Here is a 23,437-nt window from a genome sequence, read left to right as displayed (position 1 = left end):
ACTGAGAGACGCAATTAAAGTCAATGGAGAGGCCCGTACCCTTATATGTATGATATCATTAAAAAAATGCAGAAAAAATAGATTTAAGGTTTTTGTGGCTTTATTTCACTATGTTGGATGCAGGATCACTGATACAAAACATACTAAGTCACTTCCCGCTAATTTATACAAATGACTCAATAGTTCTTCTGTGGAAGTGTTTCTAATTTTGTGAAGGAATCTTTTGGTCATGAGAAATCAAACTTTGGCTTGATTGTGTCGTGGTCTGGGTGAGTGCTGGGGTTTTTCCACTGAGTCACAGTTCCACCCCTGGGTGGATTCGCTGCTTTCCTGCATGTCTCCACACCTGCTGGCAATTGAGCTGCCAATACTTAAGACCAGCGATCACCACTCCTCTTCGCTAAGCCTTCAGCTAATCACAGTTAGTGCGGGTCACCATAGTGGTTCACTGAAAGAGATTTTGTTTGCAAGAGGATTATCTTCAACCTGTGCTTTTTCTTCCATCAGCTATCCTGTTGTCTGCCACCTCCATCTCCTGGCAATACACACTTTCATCCTGAAGCTGGTTTGTGCTTGGCAGCTCTTTGCGTCACAGCACCTCTCGGATTCACTCGCCTGCCTGCCCTCCTGTCACAGTACTCAATCAGACTACCATCTCCTGTAGACCAAAGACTGCTCACTTGGACCTCTCACCCCTTCCTTGCCATTCCTCCACCTGCCAAAGTAAGAATGTTTCTTTATGGTTCACACTCACCAGGATTTACAGACTCGGTCACTAAAACTTGTCTCCTCTCATTCTAGTGTTCAGAGCCTCCAGGTCATGTTTCCTGCCCCTTGCCCCTGTACATATCCCCTCGTCACAATTCTCTAGTGCTTTCGTAAATCTAGTGTTTCTCATAGTTTAGCGTCACTCCTGTTTACCACCGTAATTGAAGTCCCATGTTATTCCTCATAGCTCACAGTATTTGTCAGGTACGGAAGAGGATTAGGGCCACTGGAGAGGAGAGAAAAAAAAAAAAAAGAATTCTGACTTTAATCTCAGAATTATTTTTTTTATTATTATTTTTTCCCCCAGTGGCCCTAATCCTCTTCCGTAGTCAGGCCCTAGGAAATAAAGTTCTGTTTATTACGCTCGTCCATGCCTGTGTGTATGATCTGCATTTGAGTCTGGTTGTCGGGTTCGGCCTTGGCCGTGACAGATTGTGGTGGATTTTTGCAGTGTTTGAGCTGGAATAAGCTCAATATTTATGGTATTTATATGAGATACGGGTTTCCTTAAATCAGTCTAATATTCTAATTGATACTTTGCCCATGGAGGACTTTGGCAGATGTTAATTTAATACATTCTTATCTTTTTTTTTTTCATTTTGTTCCTTTCTTCTGGTGAAAATAAGGTTTTGTGCATAAAAATGCCATTTTTATTATTGAGTTTTTATTATTTTCAGTCTGAAGACCCTGTTTAACAATACTGTATCTTCACACAGTTTTTATGCCAAAGTATTTGACCTGCACACAGATCTTTACAAAGATCCAGCAGGCGCAATGGCCAACCCTCTGGTGGCTTGTACTTTGATCAGAACTCTTCATTCAGAGTGGCTGAATGTTGTCTACAGCAATGAAGCCCTCAAGAACCTACAAGGCTGCCCCTCTGCCTTCTTCAAAGACACATCTGTCCCCTCATCTCCGCTGTTGCTACCCAACCCCTCCCCATTCACCTTTTGCCCCTCTGCTGTCCAGTCCTCAGGTCCAGTTACAATGAGGAAGAGGCTAATCTTGAAACTGGAAGACCTTAAGACTTTTCCCTAAAGTCTTCCCAAAAAGTTGAGTCTGTTCATCTGGTCGTGACATTTTCAGTGGGAGAAACATTTCGTCACTCATCCAGGGGACTTCTTCAGTCTCAGCTGACTGTAGGTTTCCCCAACTTTATAAACAGAACATTTGGATAATGACTGAAACCGGCACCACTGATTAATAATGGGTGGAAGGTCAGTTTATTGATCATTAAAATGCAAATTGATTAGTCACCACTGATCAATGGCCATGAGTACCATTCACAGAGAGTGACTGGTATTCAATGGCTGCAATCACAGTACTGTAAGATGGTGAAAGATGTACCCTTAGGCCCCTCCTCGATTCAGAGATGGTCCTTCTCTTTTCATGTGTCCATCCTCATCGTTGGAAGACTGTCCACTGGCCTGTAGGTGTAAATGGACTGCGGAATCCTGGCCTGACGAGTTAGCTCTTCTGTGTTGTGCCATCTTCTTAGCCAGAGGTCGTTTGGTTTCCCTGATGTATAAATCACTGCAATCCTCCTGGCACTTACTGCAACAGCATACGCTATATTACCATATTAGAGGCCAGATCCTTGGACCAGATTTTGCTGCAGTGTGTTTTGGGGTTGGAAAGCAGAGGAAACAGAGTAATATAAGTGGCACTCACAGCAACTGTTGAATTTGTATTGTTTATAAAGTTGGAGAAACCTGCAGTCAGCTGAGACTGAAGAAGTCATTTGGCTGAGCAACAAAACTTTTCTCCCATCCAGATAAACAGAATAATTTAGAGGGGGTTTCCATACCTGGATGACTGAACATGCATCAAGACAATGTAAACTTTGTGACTATAACACTGACAGTATTATGAGGGAATTGCTTTGCTGGTCCAGGTAAAATTGCACTGCATGTGGCACAAAATGAGTCCTGCTTTATTACATTGTTAGTAAGAAACACTTAAAGGCCCATGTTTTACTCTTAGCTCAGAGTGAATATGATGATATAGTAAACTTGTTTCATGTTAACATTAACTAGGCGTACTAAACCTAAAAGCTAGATTAAACTAAAAGGAAAAACTATGAACAGGCAAATTAAAAATACTTTGATGCAACCGTGTAGAAAATAATTATAAAAAATGATACAGAAGTCTGCCTTAAATTAACCTTTCAATAACCCTACACTGACAGGCTCACTATGAAAGAGGCCTCACCAACATCCCCACATCACAAACTGTCTCTACACTGACTTCCACAGTCATTCTTAAAATTTAATTGTACATAAATGTGGTCAAATGCCATCGCCCAGACGTTCACAAGCTACGTCCATGCTTACACGGGTATTTTTGAAAACGGCGATTTTCCGTTCTCGTTTTAAAAAATAATCCCGTCCACACGTAAAGGCAGAAATTAAGGAAAACACTGCTATGAACATGCCAAAGCAACAGGTGGCAATATATTCCTAACCGTGCAGAAATGTTGGCCAATCAGAAGCAGTGTTGCCAACTTAGCGATTTTGTCGCTATATTTAGCGAGTTTTCAGGCCCCTTAGCGACTTTTTTTTCTCAAAAGCGACTAGCGACAAATCTGGCGACTTTTTCTGCTGTTATTGGAGACTTATTTTTGACGACTTTTGACGTGAAAGAGCGTGTTGCTCTTACTCTCAACAAGCAGCGGTGCTGCCGTGGGCACCTCACCTGCTAAAGCACTCACGGGCGGAGGATAGTCCTCCCCCAGCTGCAGGAGATGTTCACACCTATGCGTCCAAACTGCAAATGAATCGCGCATGAGCGAAGCCGCTGCTTCCGCACTGTCTGTAACCAGTCAGTTCTTCTTTTACTGTTATGCTGTTTTGTGGATCACAAGGTTTAAAACTACTTATAAACACACACACAAAGTAACTCCACCAGAGTGCCTATTTCGGGTCACTTTTGCCGGTCGAAGCCCGGATAAAGGAGCAGGGTTGGAATTGTGACATTAAAAAACAATAATTGCTAAAAGAAATTTAATTTGTAGTTCTAAATGCATTTAGGAAGTTTTTTGCTCACTTTATGTCTCTTCCACGATGTTATTTCTCTCTCCAACAGCGTAGGTTACAATTATATTAGCATGACCAATTATGCAAATTAGGTGATGACGTCATTTAGCGACTTCTAGCGACTTTTAGGACAGCCAATAGCGATTTTCCTTACTGAGGAGTTGGCAACACTGATCAGAAGTCTAGAAGCCTCGGTGGGAAAAAGTAAACAAAGCTGGGGCATAGAAGCAGAACCGAGTCGTATGTGTGGAGGGACAGTAACTGTGTGTATTTGTAAGCATTTAAACACTGCAGAGAGTAGAATTAACAGTAACAGTATTGTAGAAATTCATTTCACCGAAACAATAACGTGGCGCACAGTGTGATGTCAAAAAATGCGCACACCTTTGACGCTGCGTTTTCTCTGTTTTTCTAGTCCACACATAAATGCAAAAACTGAGTTTTCAAAAATATCCACCCTGGCCGGAGTTTTTAAAAATCTCCGTTTTCAGTGACCAAAAACGCTGTTTACGTGTGGACGAAAGGTGCAAACGCATAGAAAAATCTGCTTTTTCAAAAATACCCGGGTACGTGTGGACATAGCCGCAGTTTATACAAGAAACAGCTGGCCCAATTAACCATGATCATTTGCAAGGTGTCCATTCAGCAAAGTCAGTGTAATGTGAGGGCCAAGAGAGAGAGTTGGACCCCAAAAGCAGACACGACAGACCAAGATTTCCAAACACTGAAATCTTTATTCAACACAAAGAGGTCTGGGATAAGAGCAGGGCATTGAAAGGTAATCATGCAGGTGCAGCAGCAACTGTTACAGAAGGAGAGGAGGGTTATAAGCAGGCACTGAGAAAGATCGAGGATATTGCTGGGTGTGTGTCGGCGGGCAGGACGGCAGGCAGGTGAGTTCTTTGATCCTTTTCAGATTTCCATTGAGCAATGGGTTGGCAGCAGCAATGGGCAGGTGAGTAGTCATGGGTAGCAGATCTGCACCAGGAAATCCAAGAAAAGAACTGGTTAGTGTGGGTAGTGATCCAGAAATGCCAAAGACTGAAGACAAAGAGAACAATAGGTTAACACAGGATGTTACAAAGTTTAAACGAAGCATTGAGGCTGATTTACTGCTAAAGAATAGCTGACAAACTGGCGAAGACTGGAGGTGTGAGCTGGTCCTAAATACAGGTGAGCTAATTACTTACGATGCACTGCAGGTGAGGAGAAGAGGACGCATGAAACTGGGGGTGGAGATGGAGCTTGGTGCTCTGAAAAGGAAAAAACAATTTGTAGAAATACAAATTGAGAACATTTTTCCTAATTTGACTGTTGCAACTGCTGCTTTGGATGCCTTGCGATATAGAATCACTTGTTTGTTTAACTTCCTTTCATGGATCCTGAAATAAAAGGTGCTTTATCCTTTTCCCCTACAGTAATCTGTAGTTAATGAGAACCATGATGCTTAATGACGATAGCATGAAATTAATTTATCTCTGGGGAATCAGCACTGAGTCAAACATAAGATAACCGATGCCAAACAGATCAGACAAGAGAAGACCATCTTTGACACTTTGATTGTTGAAAACATGTTGTGTGCTGAGAAGAAGAGAAATCTGAGCTCTTCTGTCAGACAAAGTCATTGTTATTAGGTGAGCGAGGCACTGTCTCATTTTAATGGGTAAATGGTTTGTATTACAGGGTGATTTGACTTTACTGATTATTTTATTAACATGAGGCAGCTAATTTCTGTTGTAAATGTAAATGATAGTATGCATTATGTTTTATTTTATCTTCTGTATATGGAAGTTTAAGTTGTGCTTTTTTTTTTTAACAGGTGTGCTGCAACTTAAAGCTGCAGAATGCAGAATCTGACTGAACTTCCTTTTAATGCAACTTCCCAGAAAAGCCTGTCTGTTATCATCAAAGTATGTGCAGTTATCCCCTTCTTCTGCACCTTCCTCTACTGCATTGTTGTCATGCTGCATGTGTTTGCATCTCACAGGCAGTTCCTAAACACTCCACGTTACATCCTGTTTGCCCACATGTTGATCAATGACACCCTGCAGCTTCTGTCCTCTGTGCTGCTTTTCCTACTTGTAATGGGTCAGGTAAAATTTCCCGTTTTCTACTGTTTTCCTCTGCTGTTCATATCCACTGTTACTTATCAGAACACACCTTTAATCCTGGCTGCAATGTCCCTGGAGCGTTATGTTGCCATCTTCTATCCCCTGCAGCGCCCGGCCACCTGGCGCTCAGGCCGTATCTGGATCATTAATCTTTGTCTGTGGCTTACAAGCTGCATTTTCCTCATAATCGAGTACTCCATCGGAAAGCAGCGTCCTGCTGTAGATGTCCTCTCTACACCTCGACTTTGCATATATTTACTTATCAACTCATCTCCAATCCAAGCATTATTCAGAACTGCTGTGAGTGTGATGTTCTTTGCAGTTGTGGCTGTTGTCATCTTCTTCACATATGTGAGAATCCTGCTGGAAACCAGGAAGCTGAGACAGGACAGAGTATCTGTGAATAAAGCCAAGCACACTGTGCTGCTGCACGGCTTTCAGCTGCTTCTGTGCATGTTGGCTTTCACGCTCCCCATCACTGAAACTCTCATATTGCTGTACACTAACTGGCCAGTAGAAGACGTTACCTATTTCTGTTTTTTCTGTTTTATCCTAATCCCACGCTTTCTTAGCCCGCTCATCTACGGCTTCAGAGATCACAGTCTGAGGGGCTACATTGGGAAAACATTCCTCTGCTGCTTAGACACAGTCAAGCCCCATTTCAGAAGCAAACAGCAGGACAGCTTGTCTGCTTCTTGAAAAAAAACAGTTTAGACTCCTGCAGAAAACCTGTTCAGAGTATCTGCATCTCTGTCTGTCAGTTGCCCGAATGAACACCGAGCAATTTTTTTTACGCTGTAATTATTTTTTCCATTCACACTGGCTAATAACAGATTCCTTCTTATACTGCACGTGGAACAAACTAATAACCTAAAGCCAGTCTTCATGAAATGACAGTAAGTGGAAAAAGTTACACTGGAGAGAAAACAAACTCTTTGTATTACTGTTCCTCCTCTAAAGCTCAATCTGGAAACACAAACAGGCAATATATTTAAAAATATATCTAACAGATCCAGTTTATTTGTCTGACTAATGTTTTTAAAGCCTCATATTACCTTCACATATTTTTGCACAGATCAAAGAATCTGGCTCATGATAGGGGCTCTGTAATTATCAGGTAAATATTTACAGTAAATTTAAAAAAAAAATTTCAGTGGTAATTTAAATATTGATTTGACTTCTTTTCCTTAAAAAGGCTAATAAATGGTGTCTAAAATCTTAATAAGAAACTCCTCATGTTGGTCATGTGTTTGTGTCAGATATTTGCACTAATAAATGTTTGACAGCTCCATTACATCTCTAACCTACAATAGTTTAGAGTGAATCTCAGAAAATACTTTTTTGTTAAAAAATAACTGCACTATTAAAAGATGTCACTTTATACTGAAAGGAAATTCTACAAAATTGTGATAAAATGCCTTTATCATCTCAGTTTTATTCTTAAACACTTTGGTTAGTATTATCATTAAATCATCTTAAACTGCACTCTGTTTTAAAAAGCTGTACTTTGTGAACATTTTCTGCCGTTTTAATCTGAAATTTGCGAACCATAATGCTTTGACCTTTTAATTTAAGCATTATTGATAAGTTTGACATTTAGTAATCACATGTTTAAAATCTTATGTTGTCAGTATTATAAAGAAATCCTTGCAACAGTATTTGGATGCAGAACATTTGAATGCATATAATGATATTGTTTCTTATCAGACTTTGATGTTTACTGCATTTCTTTGAGGATGATTATCACGTGATGTTAATAAAACTGAACACAGAATAGAGCTGTTGAAAGTCTACAGCAGTAGATAAAAAATTTTCTTCTCGGTTACCCAACAAATTTGTTGTAGATTAGTCTTAAAAACGTAATTCCACAAATTTTTAATCTGAGAAAAAAAACACCTTTTTTCAGATGAATCTCTACATCATTAATATCACAGTTACAGCCTTCCTTACTTTACAATAAGTCATTGTCTCCTGCTTGTTACTTTTGCTGCACATGGCATCGCAATTCAATGGCAATCTGAAAATATCTTCATATTAATAATAAAAGAAAATCTTTACACAAGACTAAAATAGTCTTTACAATGAATTAAATACATTTGAGTTTGTTCTGGTTCGGTTTAACTCATTTTTAACTGCAGGCTGAATATTTAAATAGATCGTTTACAGCAATGTCAAACTTAAAAAAATATTAATAATTTAGCATGTTTGATACATATTTTCGGCACATAATCTCACTTTAGAAGAACCCCCCCCCACCAAAACAAAAAACAAAAAATAAAGAAACAAATGGGGAATAATTTTATTATAGAGGACAACAGAGATAAAATAAATAAATATGCATACTTTTAAACACAGGATCAGTTCTAAAATCTACTGTGAGATTTGCATGGAAATTTTGAAACCCATTGTGTTTTCCCTCTTTGATGATCTTTTTAGGCAGGTGACCTGTTTTTTTTTTTTCTTTTTTAGAGAAATTATAACAATAAATATTTTATCACTATTTGTTGTGTTAATAAAATTTCTGAAATGACTTTGCATCCCATACTGTACACTGCTGGTAGATTCATTTCTGGAAAGGTACACACTGCTCAGAATAAAAAGAGGCATGTATGCTTTGATGTCTTTCTGATTTACTTGCTTTCAGTTGTCTTTATAAGTCTGTTTCCCCTCCACTTTCATTGCAATAAACACTATTGGACTCAGTCAAGAATAGGTCAAAGCAGTAATTGATGTCATCAGTCCAGGATACGTCATGGTTTTTTGGTTCTGTGATCATCCTGATGACATTTTTAGCTGAAAGCCAAACTTGATTCTCAGGTGGGGATTTCCCCTTCTTTGAGTGACAACAGCCTCAACATAGCCATTCTCCTCATCACTGAGTTCCTTCTCATCAGTTATTTTTTAGCCTAGATTGCACAGATTATATAAGATAAGATAAGATAAGATAACCTTTATTAGTCCCACACGTGGGAAATATTCCATGCCATCTTCCGCTTTTGACACTTCCTTATCTATTCCATTCTCACTGCTAGTTTCCTGGCCTCCTCCTCCTCCTCCACTGTACTGATCAAAAATCACCACCAGGGAGGCGCAGTCCGTCTTTTAGGGATCCTTGCTGTGGCACTTCGCTGCTGCAGCTTGGTTGTTGCGCAGAGCTTTGTCCTGCAGATGTCGCTGTGATTCCAAACTCAGTTTTTGAAGAGCAGATGATTTCTCGTTGATTTTCACATTTTAGAAAATTGACTTCAAAGTAAAACTAAACAAAATATTGCAAATATATTACATCGCATTATTTGCAAAAACTGAACTCATTTCATCAGCATCCGCGAAACCCCATAAATCAGATGATGTTGGTGAGTACATGAGCGCAAACTAATTGTTCTGAATGAATCCAGGCTGTACGTATGATATGATGAACAGAGGGCGAAGGCTGATCTCAGATCAGCTGAGAGCCTGCTCCAAATGCTGAAGCTCAGCGGTGCTGTTCAGCAAAACTGAGAGACGCAATTAGAACTGGTGAATCTGCCGAGGAAGAGAGCGGACAGCTCACTTTCGGAGATGAAGTTTTGTGTTCTTGTTTGCTTTCTCTCGGGCCTCCTGAGTGTCGTTAGAGGGGAAATGTATACATCGCTGCTGAACGTAAAGCAGGCGGTCAGAGTTGAACGGAAGCTGATCGATTACCTGAGAACTTACATTGACCACGAGTTGGACAGACTTGAAGACATCAAACGGTGAGTAATGGTGAAACACTGGAAACAGATTTGATTGTAAAGGATTTAAACGATGTGTATCTTGGAAAATATCACACAGAATTAAAAGAAACCCCCATAGGTATTGTTATCTCGGTTTGTTCGAGTTTTCCAGAGGTGGTAATTAACCCGGGAGACACTGCACACACACACATAGTAAATAGTAATAGAACAAGCGTTGCAGATGTGAGGCTTGATAGTGAAATGATCATATAATGAACTACATAAACCTTATAAGATAAGATAAGATAGAACTTTATTAATCCCTCGGGTGGGTTCCTCTGGGAAATTCGACTTCCAAAAAAAGCACAGCAACGACCAAAGTTACAGTTACAGAACTGTTATATATATATATACACACACACACACACATATATAAATACAGAGACAAATATAAATAAAATATACAAAGGGGATAAATAGAATAAATAGGAATAAAAAATAAAAATACAAGTGAATTGCACATTTCAAGTATTGAGTCTATATGTATGTCATTAAAAAGCAGAAAAAATAGACTAGGTTTTCGTGGCTTTATTTCACAATGTTGTATGCAGGATCACTGTTACAAAACGAAGTCACCTCCCGCTAATTTATACAAATAACTGTAGTTTTGTTTGTTTGTTTTTTTGTAGAATTGCTTCTAATTTTTCTTCTGGTGAAAATAATGTTTTGTGCATAAAATGCCATTTTAATTATTGAGTTTTTATTGTTTCCAGTCTGAAGACCCTGTTTAATAATTCTGTATCTTCACACAGTTTTTATGCCAAAGTATCCAACCTGCACACAGAACTTTACAAAGGCCCAGCGGTCACAATGGCCAACCCTCTGGTGGCTTTTACTTTGATCAAACGTCTTCATTCAGAGTGGCTGAATGTCGTCTACAGCAATGAAGCCCTCGAGAACCTACAAGGTTGCCCCACTGCCTTCTTCAAAGACACATCTGGTGGTGATATCTAAGCATCCACCCCCCTCTACTGTCACCACCCAACCCCTCACCATTCACCTTTTTGCCCCTCTGCTGTCCAGCTCTCAGGTCCAGTTACGAGGAGGAAGAGGCTGATCTCCCCGATCTGGAAGACCTCCAAGGGGCTGCTAAGGGGCTAATGAGGCTGCAGGATGTATATGCTCTGCAAGTTTCCAGCCTTGTAAGGGGCCGTTTCCAGAGAGTCACTAATGGCGAGTCTGTGGATGTCTACATGCCTGCAGTATCTGTCCAGCTCTCTGGTGATGACTGCTTTCTGGTTGGGAAGGTACTGAAAAAATTATGTACTTTGGAAAAAACACAATCCTGCATGTAAAAGAACAGAAATATTTGGAAAATTTAAGTAACAAAAATAATGGTGCTGTTTTACTATGTAGCTTTTTTTACGTCTGGCTCCCAGCCCAGGGTTTGGTCATGTGATGGGCGATGCCATGTATGTTCTCCTCCTATGCTTAATGTGTTGGGAAAGAAAATCTTCTACTGCTACACAAATACGTGTTCACAATTTTGTCTTATTTGTCTAAGTTTTACACTTTAGATCAAAAAGTAATTTTTACCAAATTGCCTGAAAGGCAAACCATTCATCAGTGAATCTAATAACGACCTAAGCCTACATAAAAGATGGATAAAGCCACAATGACATCATTCAAAGGTTGGCGGGTTGATGTTTAAAGCTTTGAGTCTGGCATTTTGACCATCTCCATATTGGGGTTTTTTGAGCCAGAAGTGAACAAATGAATTTGAAGTTAAATTATCTGTGGACTGTAAAGGGGCATTGCACTTAACTTTCAGTTAGTGCAAACACTGAGAAAACCATAAAAGTGGTGCACAAACCTCTTGGCAGGCTGTTAGTGCAGTTAACCACAGAGCAGGCCATATTATTTGTCCGATTACTGCAGAAAATCCTCCAAAATCAATACCAGAAACAAAGTCGAGAGAGAAGGTTCAGTGACTTGATTTAGTAGAGATGACATCTAAACAGGCAGCTGTTAGCTTCAGCTGTATATGTTGGCTGCACCACCCGCTTTAATCTTTAACAATGCAAGATTATTGTTTTCTTTTAAACAGGAAAATATAGCTGTGTTATAAATGTTTTCAAATAAAATGTGACGAAGCATAAAATGAAAGCAGTGTAGAGTATACAGTATTTGTGCCAACTCTGTATTTCTTAAAAGCACAACAAAGGAAGTGTGGTGCAAGTACACATCTGTCTTCTTTCTGGAACAGCTGTCAGAGTAACATAAGGTAGGAGGAGTCACTGAAGGAAATTAACGTATTTGGAAGTTGGTGTCCTGAAAAGTTTTCACTCTGGTTAACATCCCATTCCAGAGGGCTGCAGTTTTATCCCAGACTTGTTAATAGTTCTGTTGTGGGAACCTAGACTAGAAAACTGGGATTCTTTCCATTGTGTGCCTGGGAATTCTTTTCATGCGCAGATGAATATAATATTCTATAGAAGGGGAAAAAAAGGAGATTTTCCCCACAATAAATTCCACTGTTTTCATGCAGTGGTTATGTGTAAGGGTAGGGCACTGTGTGGGAGAGACATACTCTTGTATGGAAAAGACATTAAGTCATGCTGCAGAAGCTTGTCTTCACTTGTACCAGGGCTGAAATTATGTGAGGCGGTCAGTCAGCAGAGATGCTTAGTTTTAGGGTTTTCTCTATAACAGAGCTCCTGCATGCATGTGCTATCATGTAGTTTTTAAACTGATCTTCAAAACCAGACACATTTAACACAAATTTGAGTGTCTCAGTTTTAGTGGGGAGAGGTTTAGGGCCCTTTAAGGTAATTGCCAGCTGACGCTTCCCTCAGGCTCATTACCTCATCAGCTGAGTATTTTTACACATTTATTGCTCTTTAGGCTATTTCTGTTAAGAATAGCTGATCTTAAATTAAAGAGTGAAATGTGGGTGTAAACCTGTGGTGGATTAACTCAGCATGTGTGATGAGTTGGTGGGCTTCTGTGTGTGTTTGTGGGGGTTAAATAGCACACATGGAGCTGTGGTTGTGGATGTAATCTGTGACGGGAGGAGTCTCTTACAACCCACTTTCAGTGTGGGTGCTGTCAGCCCTTTAGTCAGCACCTCATCAAGTCAGGTCAACTGCTAAACTGCTTTGAACCTAAGTAAAGGAGACCTTTAGTGTTTGTGACTTTCAAAATCTAAAAATGCTGTAGTCCAGTTTTATATTTCCACATCATACATGAAAATGTGATGCAGGGACACACTCTGTGGAAGACATGCCTACATGTAATGCAAATCTACCGCCCATATTCGGTTACAGAAATGTCCAGATTATTTTTTTATCTACTTGCTTCAGGCACTGATGAGAATCAGGCTGCAGAGGTCTGTTAGGTTTACTTTATTGACTCTGCAACCTAGATTTTTTTCCCAATTATATCTTTCAGCTGACACCACTTTGTAGTACTTTATCAGATTTTGCAGAGCTTCTCTAAAATCATGAGACCCAAGGAAAAGAGAAATTCAAAAGACAAAGTCAGTTTTTGAAAGAACAAAGAAGGAATTCATTTATTTTGGTTGTGTGTGTTTATCAGAGATTTGATTCCAGGTGTCAGTGTGCTGCGAAAGGTTTCTGAAACTGGGCCTTGATGGCAGCTGTAGAACATAAGCTGCTACATGATACACGCAGGATAAAAGGGGGGACTAAACAAAAACTGAAAGTGGAAGAGCACAAGGAATAAACACAGGTGGGTGAACAGATGGGCCGACAATAGGGTGAAGGTGAGGGAGAGACAACAAAAGCAAAAATAGCCATAAAGGTGTGGAACAAGAACAAAGGAAAGCAATTAACAAGAAGCACATATAGAAGAATTGAGGAGGTACAAGGCACCACAGGACACACAGAAGAGTAAACCCTAAGAAAAAGGATGGCGGTGATATGCAAAAAAATGAAACAAGATCCTAACCCAGTAAATCCAAAAGAAAAGAATTCAAGTCAAGCTGAAATGGCTAAAATGGCTCAGCCAGCCACAAACATATATCAGCTGACTATCATGAGAAACTATCTGACTCTGGCTGCTGACTCTGACTCTGGCTGGTCTTACAGTTGTTAGTGTGATCCTTACTGAAATCATCCCTGCAACCACAAAACCTCACAAATTCTGGCTGACATGGATGCAGTATTCAGCTCTTCAGTTCTAGACAGACTCTGTTTAAATTGTGAAGTACTTGTTTTTTTTGGTGTTATTGTACCCAGGTGGCCTATGAACAAGAAGACTATTATCACTCAGTGCAGTGGTTGGAGGAGTCTGCGCGCCTTTTCAGGGGAGCAGGAGAGGAGTGGAGCCCTGAAAATGAAGGCACTTTGGAGGATGCTTTGGATCACCTTGCCTTTTCTCACTTTAAAGTAAGTAAACAGACAGACTGAGGAAATTTGCATGATTGATGATTTAGATTTCTCTGAATTCCTTTTCTTGTCTCAGACAGGAAACGTCTCCTACGCTCTGAGTCTATCTCAGGAGTTACTGCATCACAGTAAGGCTCTTAAAACCCCTTTTCTCAGTGAACTATGTCATCCCTCTCTCAGACTGTTTACACATTTTCTTTCTCAGATCCAATGAATGGAAGAGTTTTGCAGAATGTTAAGAAATACGAGAAGCTCCTGGTTGCTGCTGGTCCACCCAGAGGCACTGGGTTGACGAGACCCTCCTCCAGTTTTTTAAGGACCAGGGACACTTATGAGAGACTCTGCCGGACTCGAGGCTCTCAGGTATTGCAATAATGAGGAGCAGATCAGGACAGGAACACATCAAACTTTTTAAATGTATATACAGTAATGTAGCCTTGAGTTACAGGGTTTTATGTCACTGGATGTTCAGTGTTTCAGGATGCACTTTATTTAAGAGGATGTTTTGTTTTTTCATTTTTACATGGACTACAATTTAAATATTTACATCAGTGTATGTAGATGTCATGTGAGATAAAAGTTGAGGCAATTTTGGAGAGCCTTTTTTAAAATCTTCACATCGGTATGCCAATAAAAATAATTATTTTTTCACCTTTTTTCACCTGAAACATGCCTGCCACACTCATGAAATTATTTCATCAAAAGTAAATACGTATTTATTTACATAGCCTCTTTCAAGATAAAAGCACAAGCACAAACTTCACATCAAATAAAAACAACAAACATGGAAATTGACACTAAGATACTGCTGACAAAAAAAACCAAAACACCACCAGTACTAACAGAGGAAAATCTCAGTGATTTGATTTGATTTTATCCTCTGAGGATCCTTAATTTCTGTCCAAAAACACATGAATCCATCAAATTAGTTTACAAATGTAAGTCTTGACCAAAGTGCCGATCTGAAGTCATAAAGCTTCGCTCCTAGCATACTCTAACAACTTCATTTAATTTCTACATTTTTAGGTCTGTAAAATGTTTTCTTGGCTTTAAAAAGCACCGCAAAAACTCTAAATGTCGTCTTTGTTTTTAAGCTTTTATGTGGTGACAAGATCCATTATATGAGTAACTGTAGATGGATATCCATGTTTTGATCTTGTTAATAGACTTCATATGGTCGTTGCTTCTTACAGCGCAGGCATTTTGCAAATCCCCAACTCTTCTGTGACTACTTCACCAACAACAATCCTGCACTGATACTGATGCCTGCAAAACGGGAGGTGGTGAGCCTGCAGCCGTATGTGGTCCTCTACCATGACTTTGTTACTGACACAGAGGCTGAAGACATCAAGAGCCTCGCCCAGCCAGGAGTGAGTGCTCATCGCATGTGGTCAAACAACCCATGTGCCTTCAATACGTTAGATTTTTGGGAATTAAAAAACAAACAAACAGTGTCTTAACGTCTTGTGTTTTAGTTGATTCCGTCAGATTGTTGAATGGTTTTGTAATCCAAACTTTTGGAGAATCTTGTCAACAAAGGGAGGGGGTTTCCCACATGGGACTCACAAAACATGAATCTGCAAAATGTTAACTTAGCAACAAGAAGTCAAATCAACAAAAGCACTAAATGAACACTTTTTTCCTTTGCAAAGTCACATTAAGGTGTGGGACTGCCAAACTGAAGCATATAATAGATGTTCTAATAGACTAAATCAATACAGTGGGGCAAAAAAGTATTTAGTCAGCCACCGATTGTGCAAGTTCCCCCACTTAAAATGATGACAGAGGTCAGTAATTTGCACCAGAGGTACACTTCAACTGTGAGAGACAGAATGTGAAAAAAATATCCATGAATCCACATGGTAGGATTTGTAAAGAATTTATTCGTAAATCAGGGTGGAAAATAAGTATTTGGTCAATAACAAAAATACAACTCAATACTTTGTAACATAACCTTTGTTGGCAATAACAGAGGTCAAACGTTTACTATAGGTCTTTACCAGGTTTGCACACACAGTAGCTGGTATTTTGGCCCATTCCTCCATGCAGATCTTCTCGAGAGCAGTGATGTTTTGGGGCTGTCGCCGAGCAACACGGACTTTCAACTCCCGCCACAGATTTTCTATGGGGTTGAGGTCTGGAGACTGGCTAGGCCACTCCAGGACTTTCAAATGCTTCTTACGGAGCCACTCCTTTGTTGCCCGGGCGGTGTGTTTTGGATCATTGTCATGTTGGAAGACCCAGCCTCGTTTCATCTTCAAAGTTCTCACTGATGGAAGGAGGTTTTGGCTCAAAATCTCACGATACATGGCCCCATTCATTCTGTCCTTAACACGGATCAGTCGTCCTGTCCCCTTGGCAGAAAAACAGCCCCATAGCATGATGTTTCCACCCCCATGCTTCACAGTAGGTATGGTGTTCTTGGGATGCAACTCAGTATTCTTCTTCCTCCAAACACGACGAGTTGAGTTTATACCAAAAAGTTCTACTTTGGTTTCATCTGACCACATGACATTCTCCCAATCCTCTGCTGTATCATCCATGTGCTCTCTGGCAAACTTCAGACGGGCCTGGACATGCACTGGCTTCAGCAGCGGAACACGTCTGGCACTGCGGGATTTGATTCCCTGCCGTTGTAGTGTGTTACTGATGGTGACCTTTGTTACTTTGGTCCCAGCTCTCTGCAGGTCATTCACCAGGCCCCCCCGTGTGGTTCTGGGATCTTTGCTCGTCGTTCTCATGATAATTTTGACCCCACGGGATGAGATCTTGCGTGGAGCCCCAGATCGAGGGAGATTATCAGTGGTCTTGTATGTCTTCCATTTTCTGATGATTGCTCCCACAGTTGATTTTTTTCACACCAAGCTGCTTGCCTATTGTAGATTCACTCTTCCCAGTCTGGTGCAGGTCTACAATACTTTTCCTGGTGTCCTTCGAAAGCTCTTTGGTCTTGGCCATGGCGGAGTTTGGAGTCTGACTGTTTGAGGCTGTGGACAGGTGTCTTTTATACAGATGATGAGTTCAAACAGGTGCCATTCATACAGGTAACGAGTGGGGGACAGAAAAGCTTCTTACAGAAGACGTTACAGGTCTGTGAGAGCCAGAGATTTTCCTTGTTTGAGGTGACCAAATACTTATTTTCCACCCTGATTTACGAATAAATTCTTTACAAATCCTACCATGTGGATTCATGGATTTTTTTTCACATTCTGTCTCTCACAGTTGAAGTGTACCTCTGGTGCAAATTACTGACCTCTGTCATCATTTTAAGTGGGGGAACTTGCACAATCGGTGGCTGACTAAATACTTTTTTGCCCCACTGTATATGTGTATATGTGTGTGTCACTAACAAACATTATCATTTGACAAGTTTTTTCTTTAACGAAACACATCTTTCGGCCTTTGGAGCTTTTATTTATAACAGATAAAGATTCAGAGTAAACTTTTAAGTCATGTTTCTTGATGGTGAAAAACATCAAATGCTGAATTGTTATAAACAGTTAATACATTTAGTTTTTAAAATTTGGTACACTTAATTAATGCATGAGTAGAGGGAATCTAATATTTTAATATAGATGTATATAAAATGCTGTGAATAGAAATGTAGGTCATAATGAGTACTATTAATTTTAGTGCTTTTTGCTGATCATTCTTTAATTTTGCAAAGACGAGACTTGAATCTAGACCGTGTGTAGGTGTGTTACAAAATGCCTCTGACTGCTGGCGTCTAAGCCAGACTTCCTACTGGGAAGATTCTGGAGGGATCATATAGCGGAAGAGTTGGCGTGCTTCCAAACGTTTAGCAAAGCTTAAGGAAAAGAGGAATACATTACTACAAAAACTTGGCTGAATTCCTCAAACTGTCCAAATAAACCAACAGAGCTGGGGCCGATAAATGTTCAGTCCACGATAGCTGAGTCTTAATATCCAATGAGTAAAGTGAAACTTTACTGCAGTGGATCGTCCTGAGAGCTCTTCAGTCTTCTGATGCAGGAAATATTTGGTGGGATAACACATTTGCTGCCCCTATAGTTTCTGTGAGGTTTTGGCATTGTTCAGTGGGTTTTCCATCTCTTGCTCAGATGGAAACCCCTGTACTTATTTCATCATTATGTCAGCTTGTGGGCTGATTGAAAACAGGCCCCTGGTCTTAGTTTGGAGCAGAGAGTGGAATGGAGCATGGTTTCCAGCTTGCTGTTGCTAGATCCCAGAATACAGGTCTGTTAACAAACAGTTTAAATAGGTTTTCTTGGTGATTAATTGTTTGAACTGTATATATTGAGTTGAATATTTCACTACTGATTCTCAGCATGGAAATGTTTGTGTATACCTGTTGGAAAATTGGAAAACAATCATGAAAACCGGAGAAGCTCTGTGGTTTACACAAATATATTTGTGGTGCTTTTTTCTCAGGTTCTGCTTCACTTTCCTCCAAAGCCCTAAAAAGAAAGAAGGATTAATGGAAACCCATCCTTAGATGCATTAAAGTTTGGCTGCTGTAACATTCGCAAAATTAAGATGCTTTTTTCTGTCTTTGCTAACAAGCTGAGAAGGTCTGTAGTGGCAGCTGGAGAGAAACAAGCAACAGCAGACTATCGGATCAGTAAGAGGTACAAACATCACCTCTTGTTACTCTACTACTGCCATAACAATAAAAACATCTGCTGCAGGTTTACTACTACATGCAGCTGGTATTTCTTTTCAGTCACCGTATCATTTTATTAATCAATATCTTTTATTGCTAGTGCATGGCTGAAGGGCTCAGCACAGTCTATTGTTGGGAAGTTGGACCAGAGGATCTCACTGCTCACAGGTCTGAATGTGAAGCATCCATATGGCGAGTACCTCCAGGTGGTGAATTATGGGATTGGTGGCCATTATGAACCTCATTTTGACCATGCTACTGTAAGTTTGTTGCGTTAGTTGATTAGTGCTTATTTACATGGTGATCGTGGATATTTTAATTGCCTTTATAATGTCTGTTTGCATTTCTGTAAAAACAGTCACCTTCAAGCCCCGTGTTCAAGTTGAAAACTGGGAATCGGGTGGCTACATTTATGATATATGTGAGTAAAGCCGAACCATCTATTGACCCTATTTGACCCCGTAGCTAAAAGTTCTTTGGCAGTTCTTTTTCAGCTGTCCAAAAGTCTAAATTAAAAATAAACACATTTGGAGAACCTGGCCAACTTGGACAGCAAGCCCGAGAAACTGACAACAGTAACTACATTTACACTTTAGGGATATTCTGCCACGCAACAAACTTGAAACAAACTCTCACAGTCACCTTCTTATCTGTCCTGATGCGGTGGCTTCAGGAAATATTTGGTGGGAGAACACATTTATTTGAACCTTTATTTGTGTTCATGTAACCAATTTGTCCTTCTGCTGAGTGCTTTTGTCCTTACAATAAAAGTAAAACTGGGTGGTGATTGAAAAAGAATGAGTCTTCAAACACTGCAGCAGACAGAGCGGCTTTTCATAACATGAGCACGTAAACACAAGACACAGCTCTGAAGGAATGTCCTTTTCCACAGCTCAGCCCGGTGGAGGCAGGTGGGTCCACAGCGTTCATTTACGCCAACTTCAGCGTTCCTGTTGTGGAGGTAAATACACTGCAAATATCTTAGTATCTGTTACTTTTATTTCATATTTTTCCCTTTTACACATTTAAATAAGTTTGGTGTCAAAATACTAAATGTCCGATCACAGAAACAATAGCCTTGAGATGAATTTACTACTTTATTTCACTACTACTTTACTTTGCAAAGTCAGTGGAGGTTTTTTTTTATCTTTTGTTTTTTGGTATGTTTTTCTGGTTGATAAATGAGCTGCAGTGTAAAGTTTAACAGGCCATTCCTGGGGTTTAACCTTTCACCTTAGAACTCATTTCTTGTCCAAACTTCAGAAAAAGATAAAGTGACCAAAAAAAGAAAAAAAAAGTAAGAAAGAGAAGCCATACACATTGGTGACAAATTAAAAGAAACACCACCATAAAAAGTAAAATACTAGGAAACAATGCCAGCATATTCAATGCCAAGGTGTTCAAATGCCAACACCTTGGCATTGATTCTTCAACTCTCTGGAAGTCTTTGAAAAATGCTCTTTGAAAAGAAATTTCCCCCTTTGGTGTTTTAATTATGGCCGTGGGGAGACAAGGTCTAACATGGTAGTCCAAATCTACCACAGGTTTTAAATTTGGTTTGCTGTGGTTACTGTGAATGCCAAGCACGGTTTAAAGCATTTTTAGACACAATAAACCATTTACTGACCTCTAGGATGTAATATCGTCCTCCTGCGACTGTATTGACTTGCAGACATCCTGTTTAAGGGGACAAGTGGACCATGTTAGCAAATTGCCTCGCACAACAGCAGAATCCAGTGTGCTTTTTTTTTTTTTTTTAGGAGAAATAAAATACTTACGCAATAAAATACCCACTTTTTAAACTTGTTTACTTAATAATATTATATAGGCCAAAAATTAAGACTATAGAACTTATTATTAAGTACTTAAAATAACTGATAGTTACTGACCATAGTTTAAACCACACTTCTTTTTTTAAGATACTCAAAATGATTTGTTTTGTTTTTCATGTCACAGAAAGCTGCTATCTTCTGGTGGAACCTGCACAGAAATGGTGAAGGAAACGACGACACACTGCATGCTGGCTGCCCCGTACTTATTGGAGACAAATGGGGTAAGACCCAGGTGCATTATGATGTGACAGGGCTGTGAAAAAGTAGCGTAAATATGGAAAGTAGCAAATCAGTCACCATCGCTTATCCAGCATTCAGCTCTCCTGATATGCTGGTGCACATCTGTACCCCATTAGGCATTTAGAGATGTGGCAGAGAGCAGTTCAGACACTTGGAATGTAAACATCTGCTGATGCCTGGAACCAGGCCATCACACGTGTGTTCAGGACTCAGATAAGCTGACAGAAAGATATTAATCATTGAAAAACAGCTGCAGAAGTATTTAGTGAAGGTGTTGTTTTTAGCAGCCATATATATCGCCAGATATTAACCTCCAGGCTACACTTTCCAAGTACAATGACTCCAAGTACAAGTTGAAAATATTCAACAGCAAAAAAGAAAAGAAAAAAACTTTCATGATACTGTTTTTTTTTTTCTGTAGAAGATAATTTCACATGATTTGTGTCTGTCTTTGTGTTCCAGTGGCAAACAAATGGATCCATGAGTATGGTCAAGAGTTCCAACATCGCTGCAGTCTGAATCCTCAAGAGTGAAGGGGTGGAGCCATTGCTGGGCCCCTTTGGAGTGCAAGCCTTTGCAATTGTGAGCCACATCTACAGGGAGAGAGAAGGAGGCAGCAGGAAAGTTGATGCACAAGCAAGGGCAGCGAGAGCTGGGGAAGCATGCATCTGTGATTGGAGCCCTAAAGCCCCAGGGATCCTGGAGTGTACAGCGGACACTGCTGCAGTGGACATGGTGGAGGAGGAGGAGGCAGAGGAGGAGTGGGGCATCTGGCAGCCAGCCCCCAAGGGCGAAATGCTCTTTCTGGCCAGTTCCTGCAGATGGATAGAGGCCTTTGCCTTTGCACACTGTGCTGGCTTTAGTACACTGTGCAAGGCTGTTTACCTCCTGACAGCTTTAAACAGAGATCTTATACAGCCCTGTTCCTACACTGGGCTCACTCAGGGATCTGCTTTTACAAATCAAACTTTATTTTGAAATATAAATAGTAAATTAATAATAAATACTAAGTCAACAGAGATAATCAGTGTCTCAGAAAGAATCAGGTTTCAAGAGGTTAAAATCCGAGTCACCAGAGATTAATGTTGTCAGAGCTCAGGCTCGAAGTTCAGGGTGGTGCCAGTGAGTCAAAGGAAGTAGAAATTGTGAATGTGCCTGCACATTCCCAGCTGGCTGAATGATGTGGTCATTGCTGTCTGTGGGAGACTCTTTGAATTTGGTTGGATTTAACTGAATGTCTCATGGAACAAATGAACCAGCAAGAGTAGAGAGTTGAGGTTCAGATTCTGCTCTTCATTAATGTTGGAACTTGTGTAAACTCACATGAACAATCCTGACTGCATACTATTCAGATATGAGTGTCTAAGTAGGTCATAACCCATCATAAAACAGTGCTGAAATTCACTATATGAGGTAGGAAAAGCAGGATTGGATGTATGTGACATTTTGGAGATGCCCTGCTGCTTGAGTGGAAAGGATCTCTGAATAATACCTTTGCTCACCGCAGTGTACACAGACAGTACTTCCAAGTATATAAACCAGCCTGTTTCACATTCCTGCATGCACAGTAAAGAGCAGGATTGTTTTCCCAGGGAGATGATGGATAGACAGGCTCGACTGCTCTGAAGCTCTAATAACGCTTTGCTTGTCATGTGTAAGTCACAGGAAATGCTCAAAGCAAAAAGATCTTAGAACACAAATTTATTTCATTTAAAGAATAACTAAATACTATTATATTAAAAAACACTGTAGTTACAAGCTGGGTTAGGTATTTAGTTTCATTTTCTTACCTATAAAAATCATCTAAATCATCTATTTTTTAAATTAATAAAAAGATTATTTTTATTTCATCAAATCAAACATCTCAATAATCAGAATGGTTTAAAGTAATCATTTCTTTCTGTCTGTTTTAAAATTTACTGTTTCTTTTAGAACTGAAGGAGTTTTAATCTGCACTCTGGATGTACTCATTATCACTGGTTCTCACTGTTTCCACAGCAAATATAGCTGCAGATGGACTTGCTGCTCTGCAAGCGTAAAGTCCAAACTATTTGAAGCTCACATAACCAGAGGTCATAATATCAGGTCATGCGTAGGTCTTCCTCGGCACACTGTCAAGAGCACACGGTGATTCTGTTCCTCACAAAACAAATTCTTCAGAGCCTTATGGGTCTTTCTAAGTTTTGAGAACTAAACGAACACTTTTTAAAGTCAGTGAGTTTGCACAACTGATGGAAAATACAGATAAGTAGCAACATAAAAAGCGAATCATAGGTAATAACAAGTCTTTTTAATCTCAGATTCAAGAAAGGGGGGGGGGGGGGGGGGGAGCATTACAGACTTGTGTTAGTGAACAGCTTTGACTGAAAGACCAGGGCTTCCCTCTACTGGTAGACAGCTCGGAGGTGTATTTGTAATTTTTCACAGTAATATATATTGTTTGGTTGTTTTTTTAATCTATTGTTTATTTGCTTTTACACAGTTGAACAGTTTTGGATGCATTGTTGAAGCTGCACTTATGGTTGTTTTAAAGGACTGTTGGACACTGGGTACAAGAAAAAACACTTTTGTGCCAATAAAATACACTTCTGAATAAAATGATTGCAAATAAAGCTTTCATATGTGTGTGTCACATACATTGTGATACATATTTCACAAATTTTAGAATCGCTTCAATTCAATGTAATGGTTGAGCTGCAAAAAGT

The 23,437-nt window shown here is 39.9% G+C and overlaps 2 protein-coding genes across 2 annotated transcripts; both read left to right on the top strand.

Moving 5' to 3' along the window:
* Positions 1 to 2,520: 2,520 nt before the first annotated feature.
* LOC106675055 (odorant receptor 131-2-like) lies at positions 2,521 to 8,755 on the top strand. The gene has a single exon (XM_076873322.1). It carries the CDS (start codon positions 5,648 to 5,650, stop codon positions 6,611 to 6,613), a length of 966 nt encoding a protein of 321 aa, XP_076729437.1. The 5' UTR covers positions 2,521 to 5,647; the 3' UTR covers positions 6,614 to 8,755.
* A 395-nt stretch (positions 8,756 to 9,150) lies between these two features.
* On the top strand, positions 9,151 to 23,349 carry p4ha3 (prolyl 4-hydroxylase, alpha polypeptide III). The gene is made up of 13 exons (XM_004558232.4): positions 9,151 to 9,645; positions 10,419 to 10,573; positions 10,690 to 10,913; positions 13,866 to 14,015; positions 14,092 to 14,143; positions 14,221 to 14,378; positions 15,209 to 15,385; positions 18,561 to 18,625; positions 18,761 to 18,920; positions 19,019 to 19,081; positions 19,553 to 19,621; positions 20,617 to 20,713; positions 21,195 to 23,349. Exons 1-13 carry the CDS (start codon positions 9,473 to 9,475, stop codon positions 21,263 to 21,265), a joined length of 1,614 nt encoding a protein of 537 aa, XP_004558289.1. The 5' UTR covers positions 9,151 to 9,472; the 3' UTR covers positions 21,266 to 23,349.
* Positions 23,350 to 23,437: the final 88 nt, after the last annotated feature.

The sequence above is a fragment of the Maylandia zebra genome, linkage group LG14, assembly GCF_041146795.1.
Source record: "Maylandia zebra isolate NMK-2024a linkage group LG14, Mzebra_GT3a, whole genome shotgun sequence".
Classification (NCBI taxonomy): domain Eukaryota; kingdom Metazoa; phylum Chordata; class Actinopteri; order Cichliformes; family Cichlidae; genus Maylandia; species Maylandia zebra.
Note: the sequence above shows the minus strand (reverse complement) of the source record. Positions and strands in the feature narration are given on the sequence as shown.